Source organism: Melozone crissalis, unplaced genomic scaffold (assembly GCF_028551555.1).
Source record: "Melozone crissalis strain CALT ecotype California unplaced genomic scaffold, PUWL_Pcris_2 ptg000027l_1, whole genome shotgun sequence".
Taxonomy (NCBI): Eukaryota; Metazoa; Chordata; class Aves; order Passeriformes; family Passerellidae; genus Melozone; species Melozone crissalis.
In genome coordinates, this window is record NW_026535805.1 from 79,292,403 (window position 1) to 79,311,313 (window position 18,911).

Sequence of the window (18,911 nt, forward strand, 5' to 3'; positions counted from 1 at the left end):
GAGTGATGTGGTTGACACACCTGAATAATGGGATCTGGAAAAGTTCAAGAACTGGGCCCATGGGAACCTCAAGAGGTTCAACTAGTCCAAATGCAAGGTGCTGCACCTGGCTTGCTGCTACCCAACCCCTGGCATCAGCACAGGCTGATTGAGGCCAGCCCTGAGGAGAAGGACTTGGGAATACTGGGGGATCAAAAGCTAGACCTGAGGGCTTGAAGCCCAGAAAGCCAGTTGTATCCTGAACTGCATCAAAAGCAGGGTGAGGGAGGTGATCCTGCTCCTCGACTCTGGTGAGACCCCACCCGCAGTGCTGCAGCCAGCTCTGGGGTTCCCAGCACAGGAAGGACATGAATCTGCTTGAGTGGGTCCAGAGGAAGGTCAGAAAAATTATCAGGGGGCTGGAGCACTGTGCTATGAGGACAGGTTGAGAGTGTTGGGGTTCTTCTGCCTGGAGAAGAGAGGGCTTCAGGTAAATCTTATTGCAGCCTTTCACTATCTAAAGGGGGCCTATAAGAAAGATGAAAAAACTTTTTAGAGGGCTGTTGAAATAGGACGAGGAGTGACGGTTTTGATCAAACAGGATAACTTTAGACTAGATATAAGGAAAAGATTTTTTACAATAAGGGTGGGTGAACACTGAAACAGGTTTTCCAGAGAGGTAGTAGAAGATACCCCATTCGTGGAAACATTCACAGTTACATGCCATAGGGCTCTGAGCAACCAGTGAGTTGAAAATGTATCTTCTAACCCAAACTGTTCTATGATTTTATTCTATGAAATCTTGGATTTTTCTATTTAAAGATGAATACAGTTGAAATTTGGGTCTCATTTATGCACAATATCTGCTGCCTATATTAAATGTGTTTGTCAACTTAAAAGAATTGTTACAGATAAGACTTCACATATTTATAAACTCTTGTTGGTATAGGATAATTATTGCTGACCAGTCCAAAACTGCATAGTTTATTCTTTTCAGTTGAGATCAACATAAATATTTCCTAAAACCCACACATACGCTGTCAGACAGTTATGCCAATACCCTAAGGACAACTACACTAAAACGGAATTATTCCAGATACATTCCTTTCTTGTTAGTGAAAATAAGAAATTATTCCTTACTGATAACAGCCTTCTGTCTCCATCTCAGCATGTCACCTGAGCTCAAGTATTCTGATCAATGATTTGCACCGCAGTGACCTTGTCCTTTTGTGATGGTTGAACGAGCATGGGGTGGATAAACTCATGCCAATACATCAAGGCACAGAGCTAGGAAGTCAGATTAAACCTATAAATTCATTTCCAGTTTTCACCACTCATTTCTCAGTTTTTTTTCTATTCCTTTGATGGTTTTATAGTTAAGAACAGACCTCCTGAGTGCCTAAAAATATCTTATATGTGGGAAGAGGAAGATAATCAAAAGAAAGACTGTAAAGATTCTGCAGTTATCTAAACCAGCCAGTGCACAGCAAAGTTTCTGATCCAATTGGAATGTTATTATGTTTCCCATGTGAAGCCATGAATATGTAGAGACATAGATTATTTGAATGCAACTTCTTAATCTGAATGCATTTGCCTGTTTGATATTTTTTTCACATTTTTCAGAGGACAAACAGATTAGAATGTACTACAATGTGCCAAGCAGCACTGACTGTGTGCTTTAAATAAGTTCAACTTTTTATTTTGTCAGAAAATTTTCATAGAACAAACATTTCAGAAAAAATACTTTCTTTTATAAATTTGTGGAGAGTCTAGCACAATGAAGGACTGACAACTGGAAGAAGCTTTCAGTGGTGTTAAAGTGCAAACAGTAGTACCACAAAAATATTAAATCACTGGTTAAAACCCTACTGCAATGTTTTAAACATTTTAAGGCTGACAGAGTTCTTTTTGGGGAAAGAACTCTCTTTGAAATGTCTACAGTACAAGGTTGTGCCTTATAGTAGTGTCACTCTGTAATATGACCTGGACAACAATAATAAATATTTATTATTGTAGAGCAGCAAGTAAATATTCAATAGGGACAATCCAACATTTTCCCTGCTTTATTCCACCAACTAATTTCAAAATGACCATATTTTCTTACTCATTCCAATGACTTGCTGAAAAGCTGGCATATATGTGCAGTAAGATGCTAACTTAAAATCAGAAAAAATGTATTAACACCAGAAGTTTTGCTATCAGACAATACATATTTTGGATTTATTCCTTACATACAACTTGCTAATACTTTCCTGGCACTATAAAAATGCAGCTACAGCAAGTTAATTGAATAAAAAAGCTACTAAAAAAAGACAAAATTATTAGAGAATAGCTTTTCAAACAGATTTTTAAGTTTAATTTAAAAAAAAAATGCTTTCATTCCAGCTCATTTATAAGTACTAATAAATGTAATTGAGTTGCCAGGTATTTTTATATTTGATGTTTGTTATTATATGACGATAACCTGGCAACTCTCCAGTGGCAAAAACAAAGTTTGAAAAATAAATCTAAATAAAATTTTGAAACTTTTACACATAGAAAAACGAACATAATAACAAATTCTATACTTTAATTATTTTGGCAACTAATGTATATTTTTTAAAATATACATTTTTTGTCTATATTGATTATTATCACACCATAACATTTGCAAAGAATTTTTTTTTGGGAAAATGGAATATTAAAAGACAATGTCAACAAAATAAAAACTTCTCACGCTATAACCTATATGAATTTTAACTCAATTAGCACAATTTCATAAATTAGCATTTGAAACACTACATGTCCTGGAAGCACTCTAAAATCTACCTACAGCTCATAGTATTCTGAGTATTCTGAGTATTTTCTTAATTTTGATTCTAAAACTTTGCATTAGATTTTGAGATGTAATTATGAAGAAATACGACATGTAAGCCAATCTGCATGTGCTAAACCAGAGAGGGGATAAACAAGCAACACATAATCTGGAATGTGATAGAAGCAGCAACTCTATAGTACATACTTGGAACTTCTGATTTTCAATAGGTCATAAATTTGATAGAAGAAATTTCTATTTCTTACCTACATTTCCAGTCATTAGGTATGAATTCTGAAAGTCCATCATTCCCATTCCAACAATATGTATAAAATCTTCAATCACCTGCATTAACTCCACTGAACCTGGATAGATCTAACAAAGGAAGATCAGACATGACATTTACTATAATACAAAATGTCCTCAGCTGCAAATTCAAATAAAATCTAAATGCCATCAAAAGCAAATTGAGAAGTAACAGTTGCACAGATATAACAGTCTGTTTATATCCTCATATAAACAGACACTACTTCCCATAAAGTTACGTGAAATCAACTGTGCACTGGAACTGTGGAAAATGTTTCCACTAAGTCACTGCACTTCTCAAAAACTTAGTGGCCATTACTTTCATTAACGGTTAAAGCATTTTGTATTACAGAACAACTCTAATTAAAATATTCTTCCTTCCTCTGAAGATATCTTCAGTAACTTCAGAACTACTGATACAAACAGTAATGCAAATCTTACTGTGGCCTTGCCAGTATGACAACCTTTGTTGCATTAGTCAACATGTAAGTTAAATTTTTACTGGTACTATTATTTGCATTGCTGATATGGAGTAGTAGAATCATAGAATATTGGAGGTTAGAAGGGGCCAGTGGAAATCATCTGGCTCAAGCCTCTTTGGAAAGCAAGATCAGCTCTAGCAAGTTGCCCAGGAACTCACACAGCTGGATTCTGAATGTCTCCCAGGAAGATGACCCCTGCGCTTATCTGCACAACATGTTCTAGCATTCAATCACTCCCACCCCCACCTTTTCTTATACATGAATGGCATTTTCCATATTTTAATTTTTGTGCCTTGTTTTTTACTCTGTCCACGGACACCCTTGAGACTTGGCTCAGTCTTCTTTACTCTTTTCCCTTTCAGGAACTTTTAATGTTGTCATGTTTCCAAGCAAAAGAGTGTCAGCTATTTCAGACTATCCTTGCATATCTAATGTTCTACTCCCCTAAACAACTTCATGGTATTTTTCTGGGCTCATGCCATTACTTTGTGTCTTGTACTGAGGAGCCCAGAACTGGACAGAGTAAACTAATATAAATGGCAGTAGCCTTGGCATTGCTAATGTAGCCTCTCAGTTTGGCTTTTAAAAATATAAAACCACATTTTCAAAAAATAAAATTTATTTGCAAAGCTGAATGCTTTAAAAAATATTTTAAAAAGTTTTAAAATATTTTTAAAGCTTTAAAATATTTTAATAATTTTAAAGCTTTGAAAATTTAAAATATTAAACATTTTCTTTAATATTTAACAATAATACAATAATGATTCATCAACAAAACAGCATTAGAGATCATAACAGTTATTAATAAGACTAAAAGTTCTGTTCCTATCACACACATGCAAAAAAGAATTTTGGTTTTTATTGCCTGTTATGAACAAGACAATTTTCAGTAACAGAGTGTCTTGCAATAGAAAAAATAACAGATGACATGTTTATGGTGGTTTTTTCTTCATATCAGTGAAATGTTCAAATTTCACTTTATAAGCAATATTCAACCCATTCTTTCCACTACTGGGACTGCAGACTCTAAGAAAGCCCTAATGAGACTATAAATTCCAGCATGCTGCTCTCCATCTTCATCTTGCTCTATCTATCTAAGTCCACAGTTGTTAGGTTCAGAATAGCGAACTTTTTGCTTTGTTTCCTGCATGGATCTGTTAATAAAAGGTAGGGCAGTAATACTGTTTTGAAAAAGAATTTGTTGTGATAATTATGATCCTAACAGGTTGCAAATTCTGCTTCAGGTGATAGAGACTTAATGTCCATCTTAAGGATGAATTACTGAGGTCATAAGTGTGGGTTTGGCATCCATCTCATTCAAAGCACACATACTCACAGATTATGTATTAAGGAAAAATGTCAGATTTTTTAAACCCTTGTTCTTGCATATAAAATTGTATAATAGTTAACTGTTGAGCACTCAGTTGAGCAGGTACTCTGGGTTTTTCTGAAGTACTGGTTAATCAATAGGATGCTGGCAGATCTTGATGAAGAATATGCAGAACAGCTCCCATGTTTTGAAACTCCAGTATAGACTTACACATTGTGGATTGAAATGGCTTGTGAGCAGTGCTTTACATCAGCTCTTAAAAAAAGGCAAGTATTAAAGTGAGCGCTGCTTATCTGTATGGTATATAATCTGTAATTAATGGTTATTAACTGCTGGCATTTCAGCTAGAAAAACAGATGTGCTGAGGCATTGCAGCTGTATACTTGATTGAAAGTCAGCAATTTGCTGACAGTGAGTAAGATTTTCTTTCCAGCAAAGAAGCTAGAAAGCAGGCTAAGAGATCTATGCTAACAGTAGCTATGGAGTTTAAGAAAACTGTGCAAGCTGGCAAAAAGGTTGGTCAGACTGCACCTAGGTTTGCAATGTTTTATTACAGAAAATTAAGCTGAGTGGCTGAATCAGAAACAGAATCACCTTTATTCACTAGTGCCTGCTCACTCCTCCAAGCTGTTATGAAGAGCTACTTGCTTCCAAGGTTACTTTGAGCCTGCTTATGTAACTGCACAAGAACAGTAATAAGACTAGGGGCATTGGGGGGTTCATATCTCAGTGGTCTAAAATTTAGTGAAGCCTCTAGCTTTGCAACCAGGAACCTATGGCCCCAATACTCCTGGATTCAGCTCATCTTGGTTCCTTTGGGTTTCTGCTGTATCTAGATCTGTGAGACAATGATTTACCAGGCAGAGAGAAGGAGGAAAAGTAGAAACAACTTGTTCCCTCTCTGTTTTTCAACATTGCTCCTTCTACAAGCAGCAGTGGAAAAGAGGGAACTGGAGATTTACTGTTGCCTCTTTGTCTCCACATTCTCAGAATTTCCTCTTATGTGCTGTCATCCCCAAATCTCCAGTGTCAGATGGCTGACATGGCATGGGTAAGCAGGCAAGATGGAGGTAGAAGACAAGGTCAATACCATAGGATTGGTATCATGTCTGTTTATTAGTAGGGCTCAAATAATTGCTTAATATTGGTCTCCTTATCTTGGTGTTGTTTATGGAAACTGCCCACATGTATGTGATTTTGCTGCTTCCATCCATCACTGCTAAAGAAAATGACACACTTGGTCTATTTTTGTATCTGGCTCTTCTATAGAGGAACCGAAAAACAGGAAAAGAAAAAATATGATTCCCAGCTGAATTGTACTGGGTCAGCTGCAGTGTCATGTGCCTACTGCAAGGTTTGAATTAGCAGTGAAAAAACTTGATCTTCCCTTTCTCAGTGATATCATAAATGTGAACTTACAGAACTGAGGGTAAATAGCTTCAATGATCTTTAAGTACCTTGGGATTTATTAGGAATGACACAAAAAGTGAACAAAGTTCAAGTATCTATAGAACACAGCCACAATGACTACACAAGAGTAGAGCACAGATCTATGTAAGCTATTTTCATGCCTTTGACAGTAGCAAAAAGCTGATATCTAAGGAAGATCATAAGGGGGCAGGAATATAGTGATACTAGCTTGGAAAGTCTTGCCCAGCTTTTTTTGCCAAAAGACTGCCTTATGCCTTATGGTTTTTCTTCAATAAATTTGCCTATTTACCTTTTTAACTTGTGTCCTTTCAGTTGTAAGAAGTTCTGCAAGGTAGCCTTGCAGAATAAGTATGTCCTGTATTCATTCTACATCTGCCACTATTTTGACATCCTTTAGTTATTTTACAAGAAGCACAAATGAGTAGATTAAGTATTCCTGCAGCACATTATACAAACCACTCCTGCTTTTAAAAGCTTCTATTGCAAATAAGTGCACTTGACTCTTCCATTCTGAAGTATCTTGTTTTGTTTGATCCTTCTCCATAAAAAATGTTTCCCTGCCTTTGAGCATCCCCACAAATTTTCCTCTTTACATAACTATGTTCATCCCCATTGCCAGTGTTATTTGTACCTGAATAAACCTGACAGTATTATGGTCATGTTCAAGAACACAAATCTTAACATTGTCCAGTAACTTCTTGGTAAAAGAAGTTCCCACGCAGGAAATATAGGAAATTCTTGTATGCAAGAAAAAAAAAAGGGGGGAGGGTATTTGAATTTTACCTCTTTTATCATTCATTCATGATTTTTGCAAGACTTTCCTATTTTAAAAAAATTTCTAGACCAGAAACTTTTCAGTCCTGAGGATGACAACTTTTCTTCTAAATACAACCTTATATGACAGGTCACCTGTTTGCATTTCTGTAAGTTGTTTAGAGGTGTTGCATGAGGTCTCTGGGTGGGGTCTGATGTGTTGTGTTTGACAAAAGCAGCATTGCAGCTAGCCTTCAGTAGCATTTTTCAGCTTTTGTATGTACTTCATTACAATGTCCAAAGTAAAGACATAGTGAATAATCTGCAATGTTAATAAAAATCTATTTGTATCAAGAGACGCAGCTTATATTCTAAATATAATTTCAATATACAAAATTAGCTGGTGGGTCCTGAATTGCTCCTTTTTGGAAAGGACCAATTTTTCTCCCAAATATTCTATCACTTAGGATTTTCTTTCAACTACAGCAGGGTGCATCTTTAACCTGATTTCTGAAAACATATACTAAATTTTATCAAATCTTACCTGTTGCGCATCTTCCCACTTCTCTTTGTTTTCTTCATCTAATAGATTACTTATGATTTGAAAGAAGTTCTGAAAAATCAAGTAAATGAATGACTAAGTAAAATGATTTGAAAGATATGAACGACCACATCCTTAATCTAACATTAAGAAGGCTTTCCTTTCCCTATTACAGACTTCTGCAGCCTATTTTCTGTCAGTAGAAGAGATGATGTAGCAAAGTAATACATTTGATAAGAGGGCACATATTTTTTTGTAAACTTTTAATTCTTGTGTATATAATCAGGTTCCATAGTACCACTTCTTATGAACAAGAACCATTTTAAACTTGCTAAACTTTTAAATGTGATGGCATTCTATTCACAAATTGCTCTCATTCCAGAAACTAGACAACCATAGATTTTGCAAAAAACCAAAGTACGTTTAAGAAAGCACCAGTCTCCAGTCTTCAGTTTCTATTCAAAATGAGAAAATTATCCTTAATAACCATATATAGGGCATTCAATGACATTTCATTGGTCGATACAGTTTCAAATCAGATGCTTCTTACTTCTATATGTCACACTTGTCTCTATCCTTTTAGGAATTTCAACTTAAAAGGAATAAGCAGTTTCTGTTTCTTTGACCTCAAGCTGTTAACTCATTTTCTGATTCTCCTATTCATTTAAGTATAAGGGGAAAAATGCAGAACAGTTAGATACAAATTATATATTTTAAAAAAATCACTTTCCTCCAAATGTTTGTGGAGAAATCTCCTTTCTAATTTTGTCTGCTCTCTCTAGCAATTTGTATTCCCAGCTTCTTCATCCCTAAAAGCTAAGAATTTGTGCATTCTGTTCTCATCTCTGTATCACATTTTGTGCAGAATGTCAATTTTGTCTACAGCCTGCCAATTATAATTTTTCTGTTCCTTCATAAAAGATACATGTAGTTTCCAGTAACCTTAGCTGAAGAGTGCAATTAAGTTCCCCACAATTTCAAAAAACTTTAACTTGAAGACCGACAATGTGACCTTGCTGGAACTCAGATTACTGGTCACTACCTCACCTGGACTTACTTTTTAGGCATTTTGGGGAATAAACAGGACCTAAATAAGGTTTAAGTAAGAAGCAACTTTAACTCAGTATTAATGAAAGCACAAAGGATTCAACTGCACAATGACTAAAACCAGAAAGGAAAACCTTCTAACATTAGTCTGTGGTGGGTATGCTTGAAAAAACATTTCAAACGAGAGATATCACCAACATTTTAGGTGTCTCACAACTATATAAGTAAAACATTTTAGGATGCAAAATTGAAGAAAACTTGTGAAAACTATTTTTTATAATAACATTTTACAAGTCTAACCTGGTCCCACTACTAAGCACCTGACAAACAAGAGGATCTATCTTTGCCTAACCATTAGGAAGTTAACAACGCTAACTGTAAAATTCACATGGATAAAAATTTCTTTAACTTGACGAAATTTACTCTAGAGGTGACTGAGATTTTGCTGAATTTGGACAAAATAATCCTGTTCATTAATGACACTACAACTCTTCTCTCACAGAGGTCACTAGCAAAATATCCACAAGTTTCACTAACACTTAAACTTCATGAAAAGAAACAAAATGACTCAGCAAGCTCCTATGAAAATTGTAAGTAAGCATTTGGACAAGATGGGAATTAATGGTAGGACATAAAAGAAAAATGTTTTCATTATTTGATCCAATTTACAGCAATACTAAAGAAGTTCCAGTCAAGTTAAGAATAAGAAGAATAGATATAGTTACATACTGCTTCTATACCTGGAATACGTTTAATCCCTTTCTGACATTCCATAACAAAATAAAGCACAATGCAAGGAGTTCCATTTGGTATTTGTTACAAAGGATTTGCCTGTTTAACCAGGTCGGCAAATCACAATTCTGTAAATGCAACTTCAGCTATGAAAAATGTACATCTTCACTGGTCCCCCAAGTAAAAGAAATTATATTGGTCAAAGCATGCCAGTTTCATGGCACTACAATCACACTTACTGTAGGGCATTGTAATTTTGTGAAGACTTCTACTAGGTAGAGTCGGCCTTATGAACGATTTTGCCTGAAAGAAAACACTTTTCCAAACATGGTAGTTCTCAACTCTTCCAAAATGCAGTGGATGGAAATTTTAACTTTAACTTATTAGGGCGTTGGTAGCAGTCTAGCAGCAGCTGCACGGAGCTCAGTGTGGGACAATTTATCATACTAGAGAGTTGTTCTGAAGGAAGTTTTGTGTTACACTGCAGACACTGATTCCCCTGCAGTCTAAGCCTTAATTGCAAAAGTATCCATTCTGTCTAATGAGTGCATGAAGAGCACTCAGGAGTTTAAGATGGTTCTTGCAGGAGTTTAAGATGGTTCTTGCAGATGATATATTACGTGGCTTTTCTAATAATATTATGTATTAGTTAACTTTTATATTTATTTTAGTTACAGAAAGCATTAAAATTACCAATAATTGACAGAAATATATGTGGAAAAGTTTATAAATAATGCTAGACTCAAACAAAAACAAAAGATGAGCAATAAATTGCCTAATATATATTTTTGCACTTGCCAAAAAAGTATAAATTAGGTGCATGAAATTAGTAATACAAATATATTTCTTCTTGGGATCTTTTTTCTCTATTTCTAATCTTGGTTAGTGCCATATTTACGGCAGCACTGGAGGGTGAGATGAGTGCAGGTTTTTCAGTCCAAGTGATTTTTCAAAGCAATGCCAGTGCTTTGTGAATTAAACGGAGATGAGTAAATGGATTTGCTGCTTCAATAATGAATAGATATGAGATGCATTTAAAAAATGTGACAGGGGAAGAAGGGTTAAAAAGTCTTTGTCCTACTTTGACTACTCTCTTGTTTATTGCGTTAATCATGAAAGAAACAGCGTTGTCCTTTAGTAAAATGATTGACAGGTGTGAAGGCTAAATTTTAGAAGCATTATGGATGTGATCTGAGGGAATTACTGCAGTAAACACTGGACCTCCCTGTAGAATCAAGCTTCTTTCTTTCATAGCTGGGCTTGCATATTACTGAAGTGGTCACTGTAGAAAATGTTGGGACAGCCAGAACCAAGTTTTGAAGTCCTTTATTTTTGCCCTTTTATTTTTGATGATCATGCCAGTTACAGCTGGGAATGGACGACGACATTTTCCTAATTTAATTTCCTTCCTTTCAATTTTTTCTACTGTAATACAATGGCTGCAGTTCTCTGTTCCAGTCCAAATTCTTTGACCCTCTCTGCAGGCATAAAGCTGTCAGAAATCCTTTTATACAGTTAGAGAAGAATTCCTCCCTAGGAGGAATTAATGGATAGCCTTAAGTCACCTCCACTTTTGGACTTCAGCATAGTGAATGAGTGTGTGGGAGGGGGAAGGTGGAGGGAAAAAGGATTGGACAATCCTGTTAAACCCTGACTCACAGCAATAGTCCCTATGGCAAATATAAAAGGGATTAGACTGCTCTAACTTCTTTGGGGAGAAACCTTTTTTCCTGTTGGTTGATGCATCAGGCGATTGTAGAACTTGCTTTGCCATTCTGTCCTGAAATGCAGTTACTTTCCTGCCATCCTGTCCTTAGAAGGAAGTTCAAGCACTTTTAGACCAGTTCTGGATAATATTTCAAAACATTGCTTTCATTTTGCTTATTTAAAATTTGTATTTTCTTCCTGCTAGAATCATTCTCACCTAAACGCAGTGACCATCTCATAGCCTCAGTGTACCTGCAGAGGGTATTTTAAAGAATTCCTATATTACATGAAACACCTTGCTTATAGAAGAATTGAATGACTTGTCTTGCAATAATTTCTGCTACTGCACTGATATTCTCAGTCACTGATGCAAGACACCTTCTTGTTCAACTGCGTCATAAATGGTTATTTTTGTTCCTGACATTGTATGTTCAAGTATGCATAGATATTTTTGCAAAAAACAGTTAAAAGATGCAAAATAAAAGGAGTCATGTAATAAATAACTTGGCACTAAATATGCATACCTTAAAAACTTTATTTTGCTCTTGGAAATATCTGCCTAAACAAGAGGCATTTTCAATGCAGTACATCAGGCAGCAGCCCCTTCATTTTTCAGAATTAGCTGGAAATTTTCAAATTTTATCTCACTTTTCTGTTCATTCATTTTGTTATGGAGTCTCTGAATTACAAATTTTGCACTATTCATGAATATTAATACTGAATATAAAACAGATATTGTAGTCATTTGAAGAACCATCTAGATGGATGGAGTGTATAAGAAACAAATATATTCAGACATATATACTTTTTCTTTCTCAGTCATAATTCAAGTGTTGTTTTTGCATGGATCTTAAAAAAAGCCTGTTGTCCGTAATTCATCATAACCTACTTTTCCAACATCACACAAAGTGATAAATTATGGCTTTTAGGGATTTTAAACCTCACTCATGCAATTCTGATAATTTCTTAAAATCCAAAATACATCAAATAAGAAATTCTACTCTTTATCTAGTTAAAATATAGAATGGAATTAGAACATCATACAGAGCTTCTACATAAAGAAGACTTTTCATGCAATTTTAATTTTTACCTTTTTGTAACTCACTTTGATGATGAGCTAGGAAGTATGAAAGTATGTCCTAATGAAAATAAAAAATAAATACAATACTCCAGAGTATGGTAGAATATGACATATGTTTACATATGGAAAAATCCACGTTTCTCAGAAATTTATAGAAATTTTAAACTTTTGTTACCGAGCCGGGATTTCACTATATATCATTGGAAGTCAGTAAAAGGAACCTTTCTTAATACATCCCCTGGGCCAAACACAAGTTTTAATCTGATTTCACTTACTTTCCTGAATACTGTCCACTGTTTTTTTCTTTTTTTTTCAATTTTAGCTTAGCTTGATGTTCGTTCTTTTTCTTTTCTTTTTTGATACTTTTATTTTTTCTCACTTGGAGTTTGAGTGTCTTTTTAAACTGGGATTAAAGAACTCTTTGTATTTAGGCATGCAAATACTGAAATACAGTTATTTTTCTTTGGTTTGAGAAATCCTTCAGAATATGGCTTACCAATTGTTATATTTTTAATTTCCTAATTTCTACATTATTTATTAAAATTCTTTAAAAATATTTAATAACATAGTCAAGTTATGCCTGAATACTATTAGAATTTTGGAAACAGATCTACATTGCAGAATGAAGCAAAACTTTTGGCACTATCATCAGTGGGAAAAGAATCAAATTCTCTTTAACATATGTAAACTGCAAATGACCTGATCTGCTAGGTCCATGGACAAAATCACTCAAGATTTCACTTAATTTCTCAAGACTGGTTCTAATAAAGAGTTTTTAGTGCCTGTGAACCACAAAGAAGTCGGACTGGGCTATCAGACTCTTGACTGCATGCAAATTTTCAGTGTATAACATCCTGCTTAATGGTAAAGCTATTACTGAATAGATACTGACTCTCACTTAATAAAAAAAAAAGAATTTCTCAGCAAACATACTTTTTGAAAAGCTTTGTTTAAAAAAAATACTTTCAGCTGGCTACAGGCCAACACAAGATATGTTGGTTTTACTGTGGAACTGAATTGTTCTTTGTGTACAGAAAAACTAGAAAAGTGAAAATATAATAGCAAGTCTTGAATAATAAACTGTGAAAAAAGGTCTTTTCCAACATAACTCCCTTCATCTGCATGATTCTATTCTGAAGTGTATTTATAATTTATGCTTACCTTTACACAGATACGTATACATGACCTGCATTAATAACTTCATTTGTAATTTATGAATGATCATTAATCTCTCTTTTTCATAAATATTATACACATCTGCCTTCTTAGTATTCTTTGCCAGTAGTCTACAATCTTTGAAAACTGTCTAAAATTTTCAGATATAAGATGAAACCAATATCTTTATCCAAAAGTCCTAAGTAAGAGTTGTCCAGTCCGTTATGTAGAAATAATTATATTTATTTTACATCTAACAGCATTTTATTTGTCCTCTTGCACAAGAAGACTTAATCTAACATGTAAAATAGCAAATTTATATAAAATGCACTATCCATCACTTCTGTGCACTTTTAATAAGCTTCATTTATCTGAAATGAAGAACCAATGGCAGAATTGTTATGTAATTCTGCTGGATTGTGTGGCTGGATTTTGAACTGAAATGAACTAGTTTAGAACTGAAATGAACTGGAACAAAGAACACTAGCAAAATGCATAGTGCCAAAAATTACCAACACCACCTATCAGTCAACGAAACCTTGAAAGACAAAGATCCTGAAATGCTACAAATAAAGCATTTTACATTTTTCACCTGCTGCATTGGTTTGGGTATTTGTCTTATTAAACGCAGCTGAGTCTTCTTCCAATTTTACACTTGGATCTTAGTTTTTTGTGAAGAATGCTTATGTCTAACATGTGGAAGACTTTTGTTTCCTCTGTGGGCAAACCAGTTGCCATGCAGTATACTGCAATATACAGACATAAACTCCATCAACTGAAACATTACCTTTACAATGTTTCTCTTACCTGCACCCCATCAGATGCAGGGATATAACTTGCTCTTTTAAATGTGTCTGTAACATTTCTGAGAATTTCCACAGAAATTAGAAGGTCCCCAGCATAAAAATTTTTCCTCTGTGTTAAATCCAATAGTGTCTTGGTTACTTGGGACATGCCATCACCAGCCAACATCCTCTGACCCTTGGCAAGATGCTCTTTAATCTGTACCAAAAGGAAAAAAAAAACCTATTATCAGAACCTACTTTACTGAGAAAAATGTATGACAAATTCTAAACACAGCCAAAACATTACATGTTAAAACCAGTTAAAAAAAAAAAAAGTCCCATTAAAGATAAGACAAAGTAGTAGTCTACAGTGATAGAAATATTATTTTTATCAGAGCGTCATTGATTTTATACCAAAAGCTTCTGAATTTGTTGTGGTTCACACATTTGCTTCTTGAAACTCCATGGGCTGGACTGCAGCTTTAATTTGTCGTCATGACACAGCAAGGAACTGCCCTTCCTCAGAGGAACACCTGTACAACCACAGCTGCCCCTCATTTCACAACTGAGACCTCTGAAAGGAATAAATGCTAAGGCAGTACGTGTTATAATCTGATTTACTATAGGAGAGCAGACCTTTCACCTCTGCCAGCCCAGCTTGGCTAGTCAGTGCAAGAGAGGTGGTTTAGTTGGCAGCTGGTTATGGTGCTCTCTTCTGTAGCAGTAGCATAAAGGTGTTAACTTGGAACAATCCTGTTTGCTTTTTCCCAGAAATGCAAGTTTAATTATTAACAGCTCCTGTGTATCTGCCAAAAGAGCATACTTTAGCAGTAGCTCTCCCAGCAGATGTGTTCAGGGCTAGTGATCCAAAACAAATATGCTAGAAGTACCTCCTGATTAGAACCTGAACTTGTGGATCTGCTTAATTCTAAAAGCTGACTCAGCATCCCAGGAAGATGCATAGAGTATCACAAAGACAGGACAAGGCCAGACAAGGCTAAAACAAAGAGCACATGGATTAAACAACTTATTTTTAAATATACCTTATAATTTAAGCATAAAAGCACAAGTTCTGAATTGAAAACTAGAATACCATAGAATCATAAAATATCCTGAGTTTGAAGGTTTTTAGATAATTAGCCAAGACAGACCTTATTCTAAGCAGGAGGGCTGAAAATACTATGAAAAGGGCAAAAAAAAAAAAGTTGTCATGATATTTAAAAACGTTTCTTCAATTGCTTTTTAACTTGCCTTATTACTGACATATAGAGGGAAAAATTACTAATGTAACATATAGTTGAACTAGATGGTATTGCAAGTCTCTTCCAACCTTGATGATTCTGTGATAACAGGGTGGTGATGTAGAAGGAAGAATGTAAAAACACTTGTTGCCACTTCCAGATCTCCCCAGACACTTTGTGTCAATATGCAGGCCTTCATTATAAAAAAATAATGCACAGGGAAACACTATGTAATAAAACTGTTCAAAATGGTTCAAAACAACTCCCACGAAAGCAACTTAAAAAACACAATCATCCTCTGACATACTCATTCTAAGCAGGGTGGGGTTTTTTCATGCTTTGGGTTCATATTTTGGTTACATTCTCAACCAGTCATCAGATAAACTAGATACATGTCACACAGCTGGGGCTGGGCAAATTGGCTGCCTCATGATTGCTCCATGGAGGAAGCTCTTAAATAATCTTTAAGAGCAGCTGAGGATTTTTATGGACCACCAGTGCCTTGAAAAAATCCTAGAAATACTGAAGACCTGGGAGAATACTTGCCTGCTGCATCATGGACAGGGAGTGAATCTGTGCAATAGCATGAGTACAGAGGTACAAGTATGATAGTATTATTGATATTTAAAAAAAAATCAGTGATAACTGATTGGTTTGTTTGGTTGGTTGCATTTTTTAAACAAATATTTCAGCAGAAATACCTCCCTTAGTCTTCAGAATCCTGCAATACCTAATCAGGCAAGAAGCTTGCTTGCAGAAATAATTTAATGCAGCTTCTATTCCTTTTAGAATATTTTCGACATAATTGTGTAGGAAAATAATACTGAATAAAAAGGTGTGAGAATTTAGGAAGGAAATTAATTTCAGTAAATTCAAGAATCTGATATTGTACACATAACATTATGAACTACTTTCTTGGGAAAAAGTAAAAGCAAACATGAACTTGATTTGTGCATTTTTGCTGAGACAATTTTCTTGTGAAATGTTGCCATTTGTCTCATCTGCTCACACATTGTGTCTCAGTAGCAAGTGAAAAGAGCATCAGCCAGCACAGTGACACTGAAGAGTAGAACTTTTTCTGTAACTCATACACCTGTTCCTTGCACCAGAACATACTTCCAGATTTTGAGGATTAACAATACTGAATGTACCTTTAGTCAAACCCAAAAGACATAAAAGACAGTCCATAGAGCTGAACTCCCAAATCTAACGTGTGCCTCAGAATTTACTGTGGGAAAGGCATCACACAACTTGAAGGCAGGGTTTAAAGAGAGAAAAAAGATGTTCTTTTAATATCAGTAATAACAGCAATTGATCAGTCCTCATAAAAACTGCTGTGCTGTTATATCTGTATAAACACTGGTAGGAAGGCTGTTGAACTATTCAGCAAGTGATTTTGTAGTGCATTATTTTGTTTCCTTCTGCTTCATCTGTATGTTCACTTCCCATTTGTTTTTCTGTGCTCTTGCAGGACTTAAAATTCACATTTTAAAGATGCCAGGGGCTAAGTTGTTGATGGTTTTGGGACATACAAAGCCTGCAGAAGTCTTGGCCTCAGCTGCTTTTGGAATGCAAATAATAAATTGAAATTATCCTACTTTTGACAAGTTTTAATACTTTCAAACAAGTAAGGCTATGGGTTTTTTGCAGATCTTGAGGAGCAGAAGCGGGAGCTGTAGTGTGGCCTTTGGTGCTTTCAGGAAGACATTTTGGTTCCTCTTTGGACACAATGATAAAAAAGTTCTAGCAAGTGCCCACAATGTCACAGGACTAAGTTATTACACTTGCTTCAAAAGCAGCCAGGGTTGTGATGAAGTTGTTTCAAGTATATCAGAATTTACTGGCTCTTAAAAACTACAGCTCAGTTTGGAACTCTTTTTTTGTTAAATGACATACCCAGAAAGCTTGATTTCCCAGCTCAAGGATCCTCTCTCCCTCATACACAGCTCCAAGAGCACCTTTCTTTTCATCCTCTCATACAACATGGAAGTCCTTTTTCTCAATCCCTAGCCAGACCCACACTACTTCAAGTTAGACTAGCAGCATATCCTTACAAACAGCACAGCAAAACAGAAAGTTGTAATGCATTTAGCTAAGAAAAGAGTTGAAAATTAGAGTTAATTAAGAGAATTTTTTTCTAAGACCAGCAAGCAATGTGCAGGGAAAAATTAAAAGCCTCCTTATTATCTGTTATGTAATGTATTTTCTTGTTGTAAGACAGCTTACAACTCCTAAACACAACTTTAAAATCACAGGCCATTCATTCAGTTGATGTAAACTGACACAATACCATTAAAGCCACTGAAGATGCTCAGATTAGTATAAGTCAAAGGCAGTGAAATATTGCACAGCTACCACAATAATGTTTCTGTATGAAAATACAGAATATTCTCATCAGTAGTTAGTACAACATCTTTCTCACCATACTGCTTATTTTCTGTGGTCACTGTGATATTATGCACTGCCCAAGAAATCTATTTTGGTCACCACTCCACGCCCTGTGTGAAGGTCATTTTTTAGTGGTCCTACGGGCAGGCTCATTAAAAATAAAGTTTATGAGCTGAGAGATAGTGAAATGAAGCAGCTGTTAAGCTGACACTTCAGTTGTCAGCCCAGCCACTATCAGCCTGCACTGTGTGGCTGCATACTTGAAAAATTACTGAAATGTTTAACTGGACTTTGACTCAGGGTCCAGCTGCCTTTTTGCCCCAATTTTTCAGAAAGTATGATATCATAAAAATGCCTCTTTACAAAGTCAGATCTCCTAGGCTGTTTGCATTGGAGTAGAATTTATTACTGCATAGTAATTACTGCAGACTTAACAGCTAGATGTAGTTTAAAAGGACAGAAAACAATGAACCCTCCAGAAACATATAAAAGACTGAAAAGAATTATTAATTTGAAGAGTAACTACACCATCAACCATTTTTCATTTTTTTTTAAGATGATATTGGATTCATGGCCAGGTATTACTAATGATGTCATTAACGCATTTTAAGGTAGGGGGAACTATAAGAACCCAAATTAGTAATTATAGTAAAAAGAAGTGAGAAACGATCATTTGAAATAAAAATATATCCTGAAATTGCTCATAATCTGCAAACCACTTTGCTTTTGAACTTCAGAACTCAAGACTAATATTTTGTAAAATATACTGCTCTTTAGATATAGAAATTGTAAGAATATTCACACCACACCTGTAATGTGATGTCATTGTAAGAAATTTGTTCCTATTTACAAAATCGTCATTAGTCAATAGACAGTCCTTTAACTGCTTTGGCACATAACTTTGTTTTCCCTCAATATAATAAATTATTTACAATCTGTTTCTCTATTTTCAGGCTGTTTCAGTGTTTGAGAATACAATTTCATCCATCTTTTAAAAGAAACAGAGTAAGTCTAAAGATAGGGCTATGCATCTTCAGGTATGCATTCAAATATTTATAACCTAATGTCATGCAAGAGATGTTTTCTATATATTCAGTATTTTATGAAGGAAGGTCCTCAAGAAACACAAAGTAATTTTCCACTTTTTCATCAGTGAAAT

The 18,911-nt window shown here is 35.2% G+C and overlaps 1 protein-coding gene across 11 annotated transcripts in view; it reads right to left on the minus strand.

The window, feature by feature from the left end:
* The window catches only part of ADGRB3 (adhesion G protein-coupled receptor B3), a 445,203-nt gene that overhangs the window by 213,969 nt on the left and 212,323 nt on the right, over positions 1–18,911 (minus strand). For all 11 annotated transcript variants that reach the window (XM_054279273.1, XM_054279280.1, XM_054279279.1 and 8 more), the window contains 3 exons: positions 14,146–14,340; positions 7,620–7,688; positions 3,040–3,148 (listed from right to left, as the gene is read on the minus strand). In XM_054279273.1, coding sequence (XP_054135248.1) covers positions 3,040–3,148; positions 7,620–7,688; positions 14,146–14,340 — 373 coding nt within the window. The remainder of the gene's footprint in view (positions 1–3,039; positions 3,149–7,619; positions 7,689–14,145; positions 14,341–18,911) is intronic.